This window comes from Petaurus breviceps, unplaced genomic scaffold (genome assembly GCF_028583685.1).
Source record: "Petaurus breviceps papuanus isolate PSGF00001 unplaced genomic scaffold, PetGlider_PUasm1.0 90466, whole genome shotgun sequence".
Lineage (NCBI taxonomy): Eukaryota > Metazoa > Chordata > Mammalia > Diprotodontia > Petauridae > Petaurus > Petaurus breviceps.
Genome location: NW_027187260.1, coordinates 1,751,941 through 1,769,595, shown reverse-complemented (window position 1 = coordinate 1,769,595; position 17,655 = coordinate 1,751,941). Strand labels below are relative to the sequence as shown.

The following is a 17,655-nucleotide window of genomic DNA, read 5'->3' as shown; positions in this document are numbered from 1 at the left end:
TATTAAGTTACAATCAGTTTCATTTTTTTTACTCAGAGACCATGTTTCTGTTTACTATATTGGTACGCTTGAATCTATCATACTGTGTGGTACAAATATACAAAAATATACAGCCTAAATACACACCTTTGCCAAGAGTGTCTTGCCACAGCCAGGTGGCCCAGCAAGAAGGATACCGGCTGGAGTCATCAATCCAAGAGCTTTAACTTGATCTGGATAACGCAATGGGGCCTACAAACAAAAATCCCAACATATTTTAATTACTAATCATTTCCCAACATGTCCCCCAAAATGGAACTAATGATGTCTAGTCTTAATGTTCCCATCAAAAAGACAAAATACAGAGGTGTTAAATGGGCTCAAATGTATCATATGCCTATAAGGCACTATTTAGAATAATGTTTGAAACAGAGATCTCAGAAATCAGTTAGGTTTCTGGAAAATGTAAATTCCATACAAATCAGAATAGCAGTTGCCTGTCTGATATACTCTTCCTGCAATTTAAACTGATATCCATTTCTTATCTTTCTTTTAGTGTATTTTAACAATAGATTTGATTTAAATATTATTAAAGCTGATTAATAAGAGTAGAAATAGAAATTAAATACAAAAATCAAAAGCTGGAGTGAATTTAAAATTAATTTTCATTTTTAAATATTCCATTTCAGAAACAGACTTAAGAATCTGGTCTTGGAATAAAACTTGATGTGTCTTTGGTGAAGTCACAGACACACAGAATCACAAACTAAAAATAAAGAAAAGTCCAAGGGAAGTCTCAGAAGCACACACCACTCCTCAGGTGAAGGTGCTGACTTGGTTTGCCAGGACTCCTACAATAGAAGATGAAGAGCCAAGACAGCTACTGTACACAACAGAACTCAGGGGCGTGAGTCTCTACCTCTGGCTGCTCCGCACAATTCGCCATTGGACAAACCTACCAATATTGCCATGGTGAGCTCTTCTCGAATATCTTCCAGGGCTCCAATATCCGACCAGGTCACATTAGGGACAGTGGCAAAGCCTTCTCTCTTAGCAGAAGGTTGTACTTTGGACAAAGCAACAATGAAATCATTCATTTCTATGCACAGCATTTGCAGTTGCTCTTCCGGGATGGAGTTTTGGTCCTTTAGCAATTCTAGTAGCCTCAGCAACTCATTCTTGGAGACAGCAGGTATTGGGGAGGCAGAAAAAGGAGAGAGAATTATATATCATTTAGAGTTCAATGAAAAGATCACATCTATGTTTTTATACTCATGTAACACCTCCCCCCAAGACATCTATTCTTGCTTCTCTGGAAGCTAGAATAAATTTCTTTACAAACTAATGGTTTTCCTAAACTGACATTACCATGAATGTGATTCAATGAAATGGTCCTCCACTAATTTTCATATAATCAATCAATCAAACATTTATTAAATGCCTGCTACATATATAATGCCAGATAGTGTGCTAGCTGCTAGGGGGATACAAGTACAACAAATGAAACAAGAGCTACACACCAACAAATGTACAGCCCTTGGGGAAATATTTCAATAATAACTTAGCTGATCCAGAACAGTAAAAGAAATACCATTGTCTCCAAATATATGAAGTTACTCTGAAGCGGTTTTGTTATTCTCTGACTTCACACATGACAAAACACACTAAAGGAAATACACTTAACATAACAGTATGTAGCAGTTAAATAAACACAGAGCTAGCTGCAGGAGTAAGGAAACGGTAAAATAGGCTCCAATGTAAAATGAAATCTCCAATCCAGGAAATATAGCATAGCAGGAACTAAGAAATGTACCGAAAGGTGAGACATGTAGTTAATTATTTAGTTTAAAGGAATAAGTACCTAAGAAGGGAAATCATGTGCAAAAAGAGAAATTGCAGCAAATATATATTTGTAAAAGGAAAAAGCATATAAAATATATGATGTCTTTACAACTATTTTTTTTTTTGCCTTTTGGAGGGCAATTGGGGTTAAGTAACTTGCCCAAGGTTACGGCTAGTTTTTTGTGTGTGTGGGTGTTAAATGTCTGAAGCCGGAACCGAACTTGGGTCCTCCTGACTTGGGGGCCGGCGCTTTACTCACTGTGCCACCTAGCCGCCCTTTTACAACTATTTTAAAGAAAAAAAGTATTTTTATAAAAACCTGTGGAATCACCATCAATCAATCAACCAACAAGTATGTATTATATTAGCTTAGAAGAGCTTTATAATATTCTCCCAGAATAGTTTTTAAAACTAGATGCATGACCATTAGTCTTTGATGGTTTAACTATTAACCATGATCCAGAGAGAAGACCAGATCAAATGACTTTAGGTTCCTTTCTCATCAACAATTAAATGATATCTGAGACAACTTTTCCCACAAAGACCTGACAGGCTCTGGTGTACACTCTCTTCAGTATGGAGTGCCTACAACCAAAAAGGGTAAGAGTCTAGTGGAAGAAGTAAAGAGGAAAGGGAAAGACAGAAGAATGTGAGTGAAGACAGGAAAGTGGGACATGCTTATTAGACAGTGAGATCAGGCTAAGCACAGGGCAGAGCTTTGGGTACAAGGGAAATGGCAATTATTGTCAATTTCTCTGCTTGTTAAGCTTACATTTTGAAATACCAGGTTTTCTGAAATTTGGAACTCCTATTTGGTGAACACTAGTTTTAAAAACTCCATGCTTTCACACAGTAGAAAAGCTTTAAGAAATGTGCATATTACAAACAGAGGGGAAAGTAAAGGATTACAGAATTATTAAATGGACCATATATTAATTTTAGAAAGGATTCTATGCTTTCTGAAAGAATATACCATGGGCTTCCTTAAAACAATTCTCTCCCAGTAGATTTTAAAGGTGTTTCCATTTATAAGAATTTTACTAACAATGAACTTTTGCATATTTGAAGAGTTAGAAGGGACCTCAGAACCCATCTAGTCTAATCTGTACCTGAATAAGGATTTCATCTACAATATCACCAACAACCAACTGGTCACCTAATCTTTGCTTGGTAAGAATTCTAAGAGTTTATTTCCCTTCAAACCTCAACTCAGGTACCACTCCTTCCACATAGTCTTCCCTGATTCCCTGCATTGAAACTATTTTCTCTCTAAAATTTGCCTAGATTTCCAAATATTCTCCTCAAAACTGATCAGCTCTCTCCTGTACTGGATGAATCTGGAAATGGATCATATTTCCAATAACTTATCAATTGCATAATAAATGATTACTGAATTGAATTACTTAAAACAGTTTGCTTGTAGTGCCCAATAAGAGCTGATCAGATTCTGTAATGGTACAGACTGGATTTGGAGTTGGGAGACCTGGGGTCAAATCCAGACCGCTACCTTATTACTTAACCTCCAGGGGATTTCCCTAGTTATAAAATAAAGGCTTCATAATCTCTAACGTACCCATCTAGTCTACATATAGATCCTATGACTGTTTTCAAAATTTTCAGAAAGTACTATTCCCTTAAAAGGTTTCTGCCTGACATAAACATTCTTCTGAAATCACTGTGACTGACTTCCAGGACTGTATCTGACTTGAGATAGATACTGTAGCTATGAGAAGGGAAATGTTACCTTAAACCAACCTTAAAAGTTCATTGAAAAACTTGCCCAAATTACTTAAAAGCTCAGTAGTTGTATAAAGTTTGCTGTAGATCCAATCTATTCAAAATAAATAATAAAGAACTAAAAGGTTTTTTTTTTGAGTAACAGACGTTTCTTCAATTTTTAAGTAAACAACTGATTGCTTCATGCAACTATGCCAATGAATAAGGAGCCTCATTAACTCATTAACATAAACTGGCTTGACTTAATTAAAATAAAGGACACAAGGAAGAAAGTGTGTAGCCATTTACAATACCTTCACAGGAAGGTCCTGTGGTTTTGAACCATCTTCTGTTTCCATCAGCTCTACCAGACTGTCTTCAATTGTCACACCTCCAGACTGACCATCTTTGTGTTTCAAGATGTTCACCTTTAACAGGACCCTGTCAACTGCACAACTGACTGCTTCCTGACGTAGTGCCATAAGATCAGCACCAACGTAGCCTGGTGTAAGGTGGGCTAAGTGACGAAAATCAAAAGCCTTGGGGAGCTTCATCTTTCTGCACAAAGTCCGAAGAATTCTGTTATAGGGGAAAAGCATGAGGTAAAAATTCAGGTATCCATTTAAAATATATAAAATTATCTGTTAAAATTAACTCTCAAGATGCTAGAAGGTAAAAAAAAAAATCAATCACACCCCAATCCAATCCAAAATATTTAATGGCCACTTATGATACCAAAGTACTATGGGAAGTTGACAAAAAGAGGTAACTTTTCTGGATACCCCCAACTTCTAGTGTAATCCTGCCTGTTTTGCATTTATTTTTTATGTAAGAGTCAAAATGGCACAGAGGGGGTGGCTAGGTGGCACAGTGAACAGAGCACCAGCACTGAAGTCAGGAGGATCTGAGTTCAAATCCGGCCTCAGACACTTAACACAAAACCAGCCATGTGACCTTGGGCAAGTCACTTAACCCCAATTACCTACCTTCCCCCTCCAAAAAGAAAAAATACAAAACAAAACACAAAATGACATAGAGGATAAGGAGCAAACCCCAAAGCCATGAAGACCAGAATCAAGTCCTGCCACTGGCATTCTAGCTATTGTCAAGACATTAAGGCATAACAACAATCCTTTGCACTCACACCCTCTGGATGATCTCAACCACAGCAAAATTCCATAATTGTTTGTGGTCATGAAGCCCAGCTATGAATCAAATGTGTCACACTGTTGCCATTCCCCTTTGCTGTCAGGGCTACAGCTCACCTTGTAGCCATATGTCTAAATATAGAGATCTCCCCCTACTGCCTCACTAGGAGCGGGGCTCTGGCACATGTGTGCTTGCTTGTAAGTCATTTTCCTCACTTTGAAATTAAACTTCTGTTTGATTCCTGACTCTCCTGTCTCCAGCCTGCTTTGTTCAGCTCTGGCTACCTAATGGTTGGAGGCCGTTTCTGTCCAGTTGATATCATATAACCCTTGTCAAGTCCCTAGGCAATTAAGACTGTAAGAAATACATTTTTTATAGCACTTCCTGTGTGCCAGGCACTGTGCTAAGTACTTTACAGTTATCTCATTTCATCCTTACAACAACCCAGGGAGGTAGGTGATATTATCCTTATTTTATAGGTGAGGAAACTAAGGCAGATAATGGTTAAGTGACCTGCCCAAGGTCACACCCATTCGTGTCTGAGGTCAAATTTGAACTCAGGTCTTCCAGACTCCAGGCCCTGAGTTTCATTCTAGGCTCCATTTATCTACCAGTCACCTACGCCTCCAGATAACTGCTCTCCCCTCTCCCCTATTGGATTAAGAGCTTCCCAGAGGCAGGAACTGTCTCTTGCTTTCCTTTGTATCTCCAGGGCTTAGCACATCATTTGGAATATAGCAGGTGCTTAATAAATATTTACTAACAGATAACACCAACGGCTAGAGGAGCTATGAGGCAGTCAGTTTTAACTACTTACAATACAGTTGTTAAACTGTAAGTGAGCTTCTGTACTACAAAAGCCATGTTTTATTAGTCCAAGGGCAGTCTTACAAGTCTGTGAATATTCCTAAAATACATACTAGGGAGATATTAACAACATAACTATTGCATGATATTAGTTGGGAAAAAAATATTCTGAGACCAGTGGACACCATACACAAAAGTAGCTTAATAAACGTTTGTTGAATAACCAAATAAATGATATTCATGATGCCAAGATTTAAGCTACATGTAGAGTGTTTGGTTCTTTTTAATATTCTGACTATTCCTAACCTGGCTAGTACACATTTAATAAGTGTAAGGTATTTGCCATAAGGGCAGACGTTACCTGGATGAATTTATACAAATTTATCATTAGAAAAAATGACCAGAAGCATTTGCTTTACTAATGGTATGCCAGGAATGTTCTCTTCAACATTCTTTTTACTGCTATACAGCAGAGGAGCACTCTGAACCAGATTAAAATGTAACTGGGAAATGGTAAACAAAATAAATTAAAATAAAATATAGATAATATGAATTTGTAGTTTTCAGTATTTAACCTGCAGGGATCTGTTCCTAGTTGACTTAGACTACTGCTATACATGATCTTTGAATATCTGTACAAACCGCACTCCCCCCCTCCCACAAAGAACCAACAAAATTTTGACTACTAGTTCCAGTAAGTAACTTATGACTTTGGAGTCGATAACCTCAAAAATCCTTTCCAATTCTAAGATTCTATGGCTCTTTTCAAAGCTACATGGCAGCCTAGGAAATAGAAAACTGTATTTTTAATTCTAGATTACAAGTATAAAAGTCATCTTGGAAAAATTTACCTTAAGATTTATGGGTAAAGGAAGAATGTATGATCAAATAAGAAACAGAGAGGATCACAGGATGTAAAATGGATAATTTTGATTACATGACATTAAAAAGTTTTTGCACAAAGCCAATGCAGCCAAGATTAGAAGGAAAGCAGGAAACTGGGGGAAATATTTACAGCAAATTTCTCTGATAAAAATTTCATTTCTCAAATATATAGAGAATTGAGTCAAATTTATAAGAATATGAGTCATTCCTGAATTGATAAATAGTCAAAGGATACGAACTGTGTGTTTTCAGAATTCAAACTATCTAAAGTCATATAAAAAAATGCTCTAAATTACTATTGAGAGAAATGCAAATTAAGACAACTCTGAGGTACCACCTCACACCTATCTGATTGGTTAATATGGCAGGAAAGGAAAATGACAAATATTGGAAGGGAAGTGGAAAAATCAAGATATTAACGCACTGTTGGTGGAGTTGTGAACTGATCCAACCAATCTGGAGTACAACCTGGAACAATGCCCAAAGAGCAATAAAACTGTGCATAGACCCAGCAATACCACTGCTAGGTCTGTACCCCAAAGAGATCAACGAAAAAGTTCCCAAATATTTACAGCAAATCTTTTTGTGGTGGCAAAGAACTGAAAACTGAGGGGCTGCCCATCGGAATGGCTGAACAAGTTGTATACAATCGTGATAGAATACTACTGTACTATAAGAAATGATAAGCAAGATGGTTTCAGAAACACTTGAGAAGACTTAGATGAACTGATGCAAAGTGAAATGAGAAGAAGCAGGAGAACATTGTACACAGTAACAGCAATATCATAAAGATGATCAACTATGGATGACTTGGCTATTCTGATAAATAAATACAATGATCCAAGACAATCCCAAAACACCCATGATGAAAAATACCATTCACCTCCAGAGAAAGAACTGATGGGAGTCTGAATGCAGATGGAAGCATAATTTTTTTCACTTTCTTAATTTTCCTTTTTTTTTTTTTTTTACATGGCTGATATGGAAATGTTTTGCAGGATTTCACATGTGTAACTGATATAACATTTCTTGCTTTCACAATGGATGGGGAAAGAATTCAAAACTCAAAATTCTTGGGGTGGAGCAGTGAATATAGCACTGGCCCCAGAGTGAGGAGGATCTGAGTTCAAATCTGGCCTCAGACACTTAACACATACTAGTCGTGTGACCTTGGGCAAGTCACTTAAAGCCCAATTGCCCAGCCCTCCCCCCTCCAAACAATCCAAAGACCAAACAAAATTCTCTTTAAATTAATGTTAAAAATAAAGGTTTTTTTTTTTAAGCAATTGGGGTTAAGTAACTTGCCCAAGGTTACACGGCCAGTTCTTTTTTGTGTGGGTGTTAAGTATCTGAGGCCGGAAGCGATCCTGGGTCCTCCCGACTCTGGGGCCAGCGCTCTTACTCACTGCACCACCTAGCTGCCCCAAAATAAAGAATTTTTTAAAATAAAGAATTTACCTTTCTCGGGATGCTTCATCTGGAATACCTAAGCAAATTTCTCGGTCAAACCTTCCTGCACGTCTTAATGCTGGGTCCAATGAGTCTGGTCTGTTGGTAGCTCCAATTACTAAGACCTGAGCTGTAGCAGCCAAATTATTCAGATCTAAAAGAAAAGAATCAATCAAGGAACTGGTGAAAATATTAACCCTTTGGGTTTATCTTGAAGATTTTGTTTCACAATAAACAACTAATACTGGTCTAGAAAGAGTCCGCTGTATATATATGATTCCAGGAAATAATTAATATTGTTGTTTTTCATTATTTAACCTTGACCCTTCTACAAAGATCTTCTTCTAGCTACATTACTTCATCCATCTTTACAATATCTGAGTAGAAATGTGCAGTTACAGCTGCCATTTTTAGATAACCTAAGGTAGGTAAGTTAAATGACGTAGTCCTAAGTCCAACAGTGAGTTTTCTTTCCAAACAGTGAGAATTACCACATACATGAATCTGACATTTTTACAGCTTGATTTGAGTTAGACAATCCCAAAAGATTCCTGATGAAAAAATGCCATCTACTAGGGAAAGACAGGGAGAAAATTTGTAACTAAAACTCTTGTGGAAATGAATGTTGAAAACTAAAAATAAATGAAAAATAAGGGGCAGCTAGCTGGTGCAGTGAATAGAGCACCAGCCCAGAAGTCAGGAGGACCTGAGTTCAAATCCAACCTCAGACACTTAAGACTTACTAGCCTGTGACCTTGGGCAAATCACTTAACCCCAATTGCCCTACCTTCCCCCCTCCAAAAAGCCAAAAAAAAAAAAAAAAAGCCATCTACCTTGAGAAAGAACTGATAAACTCTTGAGTGCAAAGTGAAGTATAATTTTCTCACTTTGTTTTTTAAAAAAAATGGCTAATACGGAAATGTTTTGTATGATTTCACATGTATAATTGATATTATACTGCTTGCCTTCTCAGTGGGTAGGGGAAGGAGGGGATTTAGAACTCAAACATTTAAAAGAAAAGAATGCTAAATACCCACAGACACACACACAAGTTTCTAAAGAGGAAAAAAAATTTTTTTTTGAGTTGTGCCATTCAATCCTAAAGGTTGGTAATGATGATTACTGAATTCTAATTTAAGTTGTTAAGTAAATTGTAAGTAAAAAAAATATTAACCACTTGGAAGCCTTTAAGGAAATCACAACAAAAAACCCCAACAACCCCAACTCTCATGCCACAAGGTATTCTGCTACTTTAAATTTATTTAAGGTCTTCTCCTTATGTTAAGGCTACTTAGCATTTATATATATATTCATACCATATAATTTATATACTGTTTTTGCATTATGCTTACAAAATTTCCTATCTTATCTCTACCCAGTTTGTGAGGTTAGATGGTAAGCATGAAGATTTATATATTCTATTTCATTTGTATCCATTGAGTCTTCAGTTTAGTGCTATGTTCTATAATGATTTTTTCAATTAATTAATCAGGAAGATCAACAATTTATTCAATCACTAGCATAAAAAAGACCCTTCTACCAAGACTCCCTAAGGAGAAGAGTTGAGAAAATGCCCCCTCACTCCTGGTACAGAATACTACATTTGTTTTTGGACAAAAGTGACAGGTTGGTTAGTTTTGAACTGCTTTTTTATCTTAGTTACAAGGGTTGGCTCCCTGGGTGGGTAGAGAGATTTATATACAAAGGCAATGTAAAAACAAGATATCAATAAAAAATAAGGTAAAAAAGAAATAAAGGTACTCCTTTCTTTTAAAAATGAAGTAAAATTATGGGTAAGGAAATCTGCCAAAGTTGGGATCTTGTTCTGAATGCTAAACATTTTTAAAGGAAATCCTCTGGATCCCTACAGAAGTAAAGATCAGGCATAACCTCGCATGGGTGTTCCCAGAAGATGGTACCACGCATCCGCAGGACTTCACGGGCCAGTATCCACCACATCAGACCCACCGAGTGAGCTCCCTTGTTGTTACATGGAATGGCAATGTTCACATAGTGAAGTGGGGAGTCTGTGCTGCACAGGGCAATGGTTGGGAGGTTAACATACGATGCTTCAGTCAGAGGCTGGTAATCTGCCCAAGAGTCAGTGACCACCAAAAGGCGAGGCTCCCTGAAAGCTGCCTGGATCTGGTTAATGAAGGTGCCCAATGTGAAATGTCCAGTAATAGGTGTGGTGCCAGTGGCAGCAGCAAATTTCAGAACAGTTTGCTGGCCAGTGTTCCTGGATGAGATGACACTAACATTGGCTGGGTTTTCAATAGCAACAATGGCACGAGCTGCCAGCAGAAGTTTTTCCCAAGTTCTCTTCAAATTACTGATGTAGATGCCGTCACTCTTTCTTTTGTAGATATACTGTTCGTTCTGGAAGTCCAAATTGGTGCCACCCAAATGGGTTCCTGCAGCAAGGAACTTGAGGACATCCTCCTCCTTCATCTGCAAGATATCTAGGGCTCCGGACATCGTGAAAGTTTCCCTTTAAAGTTATGGCAGGGGCGGCTAGGTGGCGCAGTGAGTAAAGTGCCGGCCCTGGAGTCGGGAGGACCCGAGTTCAGTTCCGGCCTGAGACACTTAACACCCACACAAAAATACTAGCCGTGTAACCTTGGGCAAGTTACTTAACCCCAATTGCCCTTCAAAAGGCAAAAATAAATAAATAAATAAATAAAGTTATGACAGAAACCAAGAACAATGCTGCATGGAACCCTCTTTGGGGCAGTGCGGAAAACTGTGTTAAGATATTACTAGGCAATGAGGACTGGGAAAAAAAACAAACAGTACAGTCCTACAGGAAGCTACGATTTACTCTAGAGAAGGCACCTATAATATGTATAGAAAAGCAAAACAAAAATTCTATTAACTGTAACAATTCAAATTTTCTGAATATTCCCACTAAAATGTTACTGTGCCAAAATGCAACCATCTGACAAGACCACAGCTGGTTCCAGAAGATTATAAAGGTAGAAAAGGGCTTAGGGACAGAAATGAAACTATGGTTCAGGCCTTTGAAGGTCCAAGGCACCAAAAGTTGGCCAAGTTCCTTCAGGTACCAGGAATACACCAACACCCCTCATACTTCCCCCACAGGTGTCCATTTGGATAACATTCCTATATTCGTGACTTAGATCCCCCACGACCAGGAATAGAGCTACATCCTGTCTAGGTTTTACCAAAGATTACAATGCAAGAAGAGCTCACAGTTGATTATTTAGGGGATTTTGGGTTGGGGTAAGAGGAAGGCAAAAGTTACTTAGAAACTGAAGAAAGGTTGACTCATCCAACTGAATCAAAATCCATATTAGCACAACTAAGGCAGTCTCTTAAATTCCCCTGAAAGTCTAATTATGTTCATTCGTATTACTGTTGTCAAACTTAAGATTTTGCTTCTCACACTGCCTCTTTCTATCCATCAACCTATTACTTATCACACTCTCACCCTTTCTCCATAAATTTTTATCAGTCAGTGAACATTTAGAGATCCATCCTCTACATGGGGCCCAGAAAATTTTAACATTTATACATGTGGTGAAGAATGATGACATTAAATAACCACAAAATACTATAGAGAAACCTGGCTTGGGTAGGAAAATAATAAGAGGAACAGAAGAATGGGAAAATATATGAAAATATACTCTCAGTTTGCTGACCTTCTACATTGAGTGCTAAACAAGGTATTGTCCTAGGGTCTTTTTTTCTCTCTTTGCTCTCCTTTGGTGATCTCATCTGGACCAGATTTTTTATCAGCTCTACAAAAGGAACATTTAAATCAATACATGGATCCCTAATTTCTTCCATGAAGTGAATATAAAGTTTTGCATTGCAAAACTACCAGAAGTCTCCACTTGGATATCCTGCTTGCAACTTAAACTTAAAGAGTACCAAATTGAAATTATTTTCTCTCCCCCAACCCTATCTTTTCTTCCCTTAAACTTTTTTATTTTTTTAAATAGCATCACTATCTTCTAAGACACCCGAGTTCAAAACCTTGAAATTGTTTCTAATTTTTCCTGTTTACTCCTCACAACCAAGCAGCTGCCAAATCTCATTGAGGCTTGACAACACCTCCCAAATCTGTTCTCTATGCTCCATTTACTCAGTCGCCATCCTAGTTCAGACCATTACCATCTTACTCTGGATAATTATAAAGTCTCCTAGGCTCTTGTCACTGCCCCTGTTCAAACCACCCTTCTCCCATAGGCCAGATTAATCTTTCTAAGGTAAAAGTCTGACACTCAAAATCCTTCCAAAGCTCTCTATGGGATCAAATACAAACTCCTAAACCTGGCAACAAAGAAACTCCATAATCTGGCTCAGACCTACCTTTCCCATCTAACTTCCTATTACTCATTCCACTTAAACTTTCTACTTTCTGGTCAAAGTTGACTACTAGCTATTCCATAAACTAATTAGGTTCTTCTAGCAAGGGCTGGGATTTCAAGGTGTAGAGATAGAGCCATACAAACAAATTTTCCAACTACAGGTTTTAATGATAGGAAATAAACCAATCTAGTGCATCTACAGTCATCTGGTTGCTTCTTTACTGTCCTCAAACTTTCTAAGTTTCCCCATTCTTAAAAAACCTTAACCAAATTCCATCATTCCCTCAGGACAATATCCTGGATCTCTTCTCTCTCAGCCTAATTCCTTGAAAAAGCTATTTAAATCTGTCTTTACTTCCTCTCCTCTTACTCCTCAATACTCTGCAACCTGGCTTCTAATCTCATCACTCAACTAAAACTACTCTCTCCAAAGTTACCAATCATCTCATACCTGCCAAATTTGATTTTCCCTCCTTTGTATTCACTGGGGGGAAGGAGGGGAGGAGTTAACAAATAACTTTTCTAGGCTATGGAATACCAATGGAGAGACAACAACAGTTCATTTATTCTGGATGCTCGATGACCTGGAAAAATTCTTGAACAGAAGGAAGAGAACAAGTTGGATTGTTTTTAGTGATCCAGAACTTTTCCTAAAGGACTAGCTTTTTAATATCAATATTATTAAGGTAATATTATATGGTTTGGGGTTATAGAATGCAACTACAAAAAATTAAAGTTGAAGGTCATTCAAAGGGCAATTGAAAGATGAAAGGGTTATGTATTGTACAGAAGAAACAACACCACTGGAATTGTATGGATGTATAAGCAGAAAAGGAGATAGGTTAGTCATACTGTGAAAACAAGGAATAGTTAACAAGTCAGTCCTTACTGGATAAGACTTATAGTTGGAACAATGGAGTATGTAGCCTTATCTCTGGGCCTTGAAAAACAACCAGACTTAAACAGCAGCACTTACCAAGTTCAGAGAATTTATGCTAATTCAATTTGGCTGGCATGTGTTATTTCAATAACAAGATGCTTAGAGGAACAATCCAAAATACTGCTGGACTCCCAGGGGAGGCTTTCTGGATGAATATGGTCAAGAGTGTGATAAAACCCAGCTAAGTATCAGAGTATTCCCAGCAGTCCTTGATATATTAGGCACTTAAGAAATTTTGTTGAACTGAAATAATTTTTCTCATGATCTTGTTCATACTATGAATTTACTTAGTAAAAATTCATGTCTGAATCAGCAGAAATTCCCACTGAATGGAATCAAAATAAAGGATGATTTTTTTTTTTAGTAAACCCTAAAAATGTGTAAAACAAAGCACCAGTGAAAATGCCACTATTTGGAGTATAATTATTTAAGTTGTGGAATTTTATGTTCTGGTTTAAAGGGTAATCCTTTTAAGTCTCATTATATTTCTTTCAAAGTTGATCCAGGTTCAGAGATGCTAGACTTCTTAAATGACATGCCTCATGTTCTCATACCTAATGGAAAAGATAACTGAACTTGAAGCTATAAAAACTGTGTTTAAGTCTTTCTTATTGGTGATTAATGGTGTGACCTTGGGCAAGTCACTTCATTTCTCTAGTTTTCAATTTTGTGATGGATAAAAAATACAGATAATACCAGTTACACAAGCAACTTCAAAGAGCTATTGAGAATGGGTTAAGACAACTTATGTAATGTATTTTATAACTGTATAGCACTATAAACATAACCTAAAATCTTTTTCTTTCTGGAAAACTTTATTTTTATTGTAGGTGGAATGGGGACACAGCAAGTTAGATGATTCCAGTTTTGTTGGCAACATCTAAAGCATCATAGTCTGGAGCAAGACGGACATAGGCCTTCTTCTCTCCATCAGGCCGGATCAGTGTGTTGACCTTGGCCACATCAATGTCATACAGCTTCTTTACGGCCTGCTTGATCTGATGCTTGTTGGCCTTGACGTCCACAATGAAGACTAGGGTGTTGTTGTTGTCCTCAATCTTCTTCATAGCAGACTCAGTGGTCAAGGGAAACTTAATGATGGCACAGTGATCAAGATGGTTTCTGCGAGGGGCACTCTTCCAAGAGTATTTGGGCTGCCTTCGAAGTCTCAGTGTTTTGGGTCGCCGGAAGGTGGGGGATGTTAGGATCGTCTTCTTTTTGTGGCTATGGACACCCTTCAGCACTACCTTCTTCGCCTTCAAGGCCTTGGACTTGGCTTCTGTCTTGGGGGGGACAACAGCTTCCTTCTTCACCTTCAGCGCCATGTTGGGGGAAAAATGACCTATAATCTTGATGATCTCTAGTATGGAATCTTAAAGAGCAAACTCATCAGGAAGATGTATCAAGGCTTAAAAGTTATACCGGACTATATGGATACAGATATGATTAAAAGTCATATAGGACATAAAAGGATACAGGTAGCCAAAAAAGAAATGAGCAGATTGACTTTTAAAATCACAAAAACTTACAAAAATGCCAATGCCACCAAGCACATTTCTACTTCAGATTTAAACAAGTACACAAGCAACATTCTACAATGGGGATTATCTAGTTCTAAGAGACTGGTGTAGCAGTGTCAGTCCCCTTAATACCTTTAAAAAAAAGTATTTTTCAAACAAGTATTTATTTTAAACTAACCATCCATGCAGACTAGGAGCTGGGCCACAATTCTCCGTTCCATGTCTTTTGAAGCAACTTCTCTTTTGGGGGTGATAGCATCAATTTCATCAATAAAAAGGATGCAAGGTGCATTTGACTAAAAATAAGAATGCCATGGTAAGTGATTGATGAAAATATCAACCATACAAAGGTGAATAATATCAAAACAAGTTACAGAAGCACTCACATCATTAAAAAACTTGGAAGTTTTAAGATCACACATTAATTCCAATATTTCTGACCCAAAGGGAATCTAGACAGTTCTGGAATACAAGCAGATATAGCTGGAAAAAAAAAAAAACTACCCTGGATTTCAATAAAATAAACCTTTATTAAACACCTACTATGTTGTAGGTACTGTGCTAAGGATAAAAAGACAACAATGAAAAAAAGTAGAAGACAATATATACATATATAAGTACAAAATAAATACAAAGAAATATGGTGGAAAAGAAAGGCATTAGCAAGAGAGAAGATCAGGGAGAATGTTGTGCTTGATGAGAGTTTTTAAGGAAATGAGGGATTCTGCCTCTTGGCAGGCAAGAAGGAATTCTAAGCAAGAGAGACAGCCAGTACAAAGATACAATCAATGCAGTATCATATGTGAGGACAGTAACAACGCCAGTTTGGCTCCACTGTAGAGTTTGAATGAATGAATGAAAAAGCATGATAATAAGTTTTTATTATGTACCAAGCATTATAATAGAAATACACATGCAAAAAGAAAAGTTAATGTCCTCAAAGAGCTTAGAGTGGGAGAAAAATAGGGAAAAAACACACAGAAGAAGAATACAGCTACAAGATAGACAAGGCCCTGTAGTCAAGAAGGTGCAGTTCCAGGGTGGACAGCAAAGCATGGAATCTCATGAAAAAGTAATTTCAGCTGATGACTTCACTCACTGAAGTGGTTTGGTCCCCCATAGCCTAGACTAATTTTACCAGCTTTTGCCTGAGTGATGTCAGAGAGCCCAAGGTTTGGAGTTAAGCAAGCAGTCTGGTTCCCTTGGTCACTTATTCGCAGTCATATAAGCCTAGATGCTGTCTGACATGCTAAAGGAAGAGATACTGCCATGGAATGTCTTATTAGGACATATATTATTAGGTATCGTTGCTGTGTTAATCAGTTTTCCTTCAATTTTTCTTTGTCATAAGGGAAGACTTTATGTGGTCAGAATGTATATAGGCAAATGACCAATATATTCTAACAGAGATTTATCTACAAAATATTCCATGTGGCTTCTGATTAACAGTCCCAAACTGATCAAATGTCATTTTATAATCCCATACAGAGTTATTATTATTTTTTGCATATCACTGATTATTTTATTCTTATTCTCTTCTTTCGTATAAGACAAAATGAACTTCAATCACATTTTTTAAAAGAGGGTGTAGAAAGTTTCTTGCTAGAAAAACTCTTAAAATACTGGGATGCTCCAAGAAAATTTCAGTCTGACTTAAGATCAGTAAAGAGCAGTAAACTAATTGGATAAATGTCATTTCAGTGACATGCTTTCACTTTCAAACCATAACTCACTGTCTTCTTTTTTCCTGTTGTCATTAAGGTAGTGTTTTTCCCCCTCCAATTCCTCTGCAATAATGTCAAGTCATTTAGTCATGGTAAAAACAAATAATAATAACATTCTGCTTATTTTTCAGTTATTTAAGTCTAACACAATGCGAAGTAGGCTGGTGGAGTTTTTTTCAACCATTCTATCCTAAAGCATATATAAAGCTAAATTCTTTCTATGGCCACAGGCACACTGAGTCTCTGTCCTGCTGGAAAGGTTTGCCATAGCTGCAGAGGGTACAAGTACATGGATCTGATCAGCAATTTTGTACTTCTACCCTCCTGAAGTCTGAGACTCACATCAGCAACAAGGCTAGACAATAAAGTTGAAAAGGTAGTTTATAGGTAGGTCTAGTCTAGAAGAGTTTTAAAAGTCAGATAAGGGTGAATCAATCTGATCCTAGAGAACCAGTGTAATTTACTTACAATGATATGGTAAGATCTTCACTTTAGGATTGATGAATTTTGCAAAGATGTGGAAAGAGGACAAGAAACTGAACGTAAAGAGATCAATTAGGATGCAATCTCCAGGTGAGAGATGTTAAAACTATAGAACAGCGTGGCAACTACATGAGAAAAGGGATGGGAGAAATGCTGATGTGGAAATGACAAGATATGGTAACTGAATGGATATGTGGGCTGAAACAGAATGAAAGTCAGGGACACTGCCAAAGTTTTAAACCTGGGTAACTAGAAGAATATATTGCTCTCCTTGACAAAAAAAGGGAAGCCTGGATCACTTACTACCTGTGTGACTTTGAACAAGTGATTTAACCTCTGTATGCCTGTTTCCTTGTTGGCATTATACCTATGTACTAGCTATCTCACAGGGTTACTGGAAAGACTGAATGAAATAAAATATGTGAAAAATTTTCTGAATTACAAATACCAATATATTACTTGTTATTAATAGTTTTTTAAATCCAAGCTTTATGATAAGACACAACTAATGGAAAGTTCAGGATGACTGCAAAGGACATAAACATTAACTTTCAGTCTTAATACTTAACTTGATTGTCTATGTATTTCTATGAAATGTAGTTCAATATAAATATCAAGAGAAGCTCAGTTTGAGACTGTTACAAAAGGGAGATGGCAAACCCTAAGATATCCAAGTATAAAGAATCTGCCTTTGTTCTTTTTTAGAAATGGATTAATGGATTCTGACATGGTGTACAGTGAGTTAAAAATAAAGATACACATTTTAGAGCAGAAGTTCTCAACTTTTTTATTGGGCCATGGACTCTTTTTGCAGTCTGGTGAAACCC

At 37.3% G+C, this 17,655-nt stretch overlaps 2 protein-coding genes across 3 annotated transcripts in view; both read right to left on the bottom strand.

Annotated features, from left to right (window-relative positions):
• Window positions 1-17,655, bottom strand: part of NVL (nuclear VCP like) — a 604,731-nt gene that overhangs the window by 54,490 nt on the left and 532,586 nt on the right. For both annotated transcript variants that reach the window (XM_069062596.1, XM_069062595.1), the window contains 5 exons: window positions 14,800-14,917; window positions 7,837-7,981; window positions 3,852-4,116; window positions 939-1,157; window positions 127-231 (listed from right to left, as the gene is read on the bottom strand). In XM_069062596.1, coding sequence (XP_068918697.1) covers window positions 127-231; window positions 939-1,157; window positions 3,852-4,116; window positions 7,837-7,981; window positions 14,800-14,917 — 852 coding nt within the window. The remainder of the gene's footprint in view (window positions 1-126; window positions 232-938; window positions 1,158-3,851; window positions 4,117-7,836; window positions 7,982-14,799; window positions 14,918-17,655) is intronic.
• LOC138141757 (large ribosomal subunit protein uL23-like) lies at window positions 13,898-14,782 on the bottom strand. Its single transcript, XM_069062597.1, has one exon. The coding sequence runs from the start codon at window positions 14,424-14,426 to the stop codon at window positions 13,953-13,955; it is 474 nt and encodes a 157-aa protein (XP_068918698.1). The 5' UTR covers window positions 14,427-14,782; the 3' UTR covers window positions 13,898-13,952.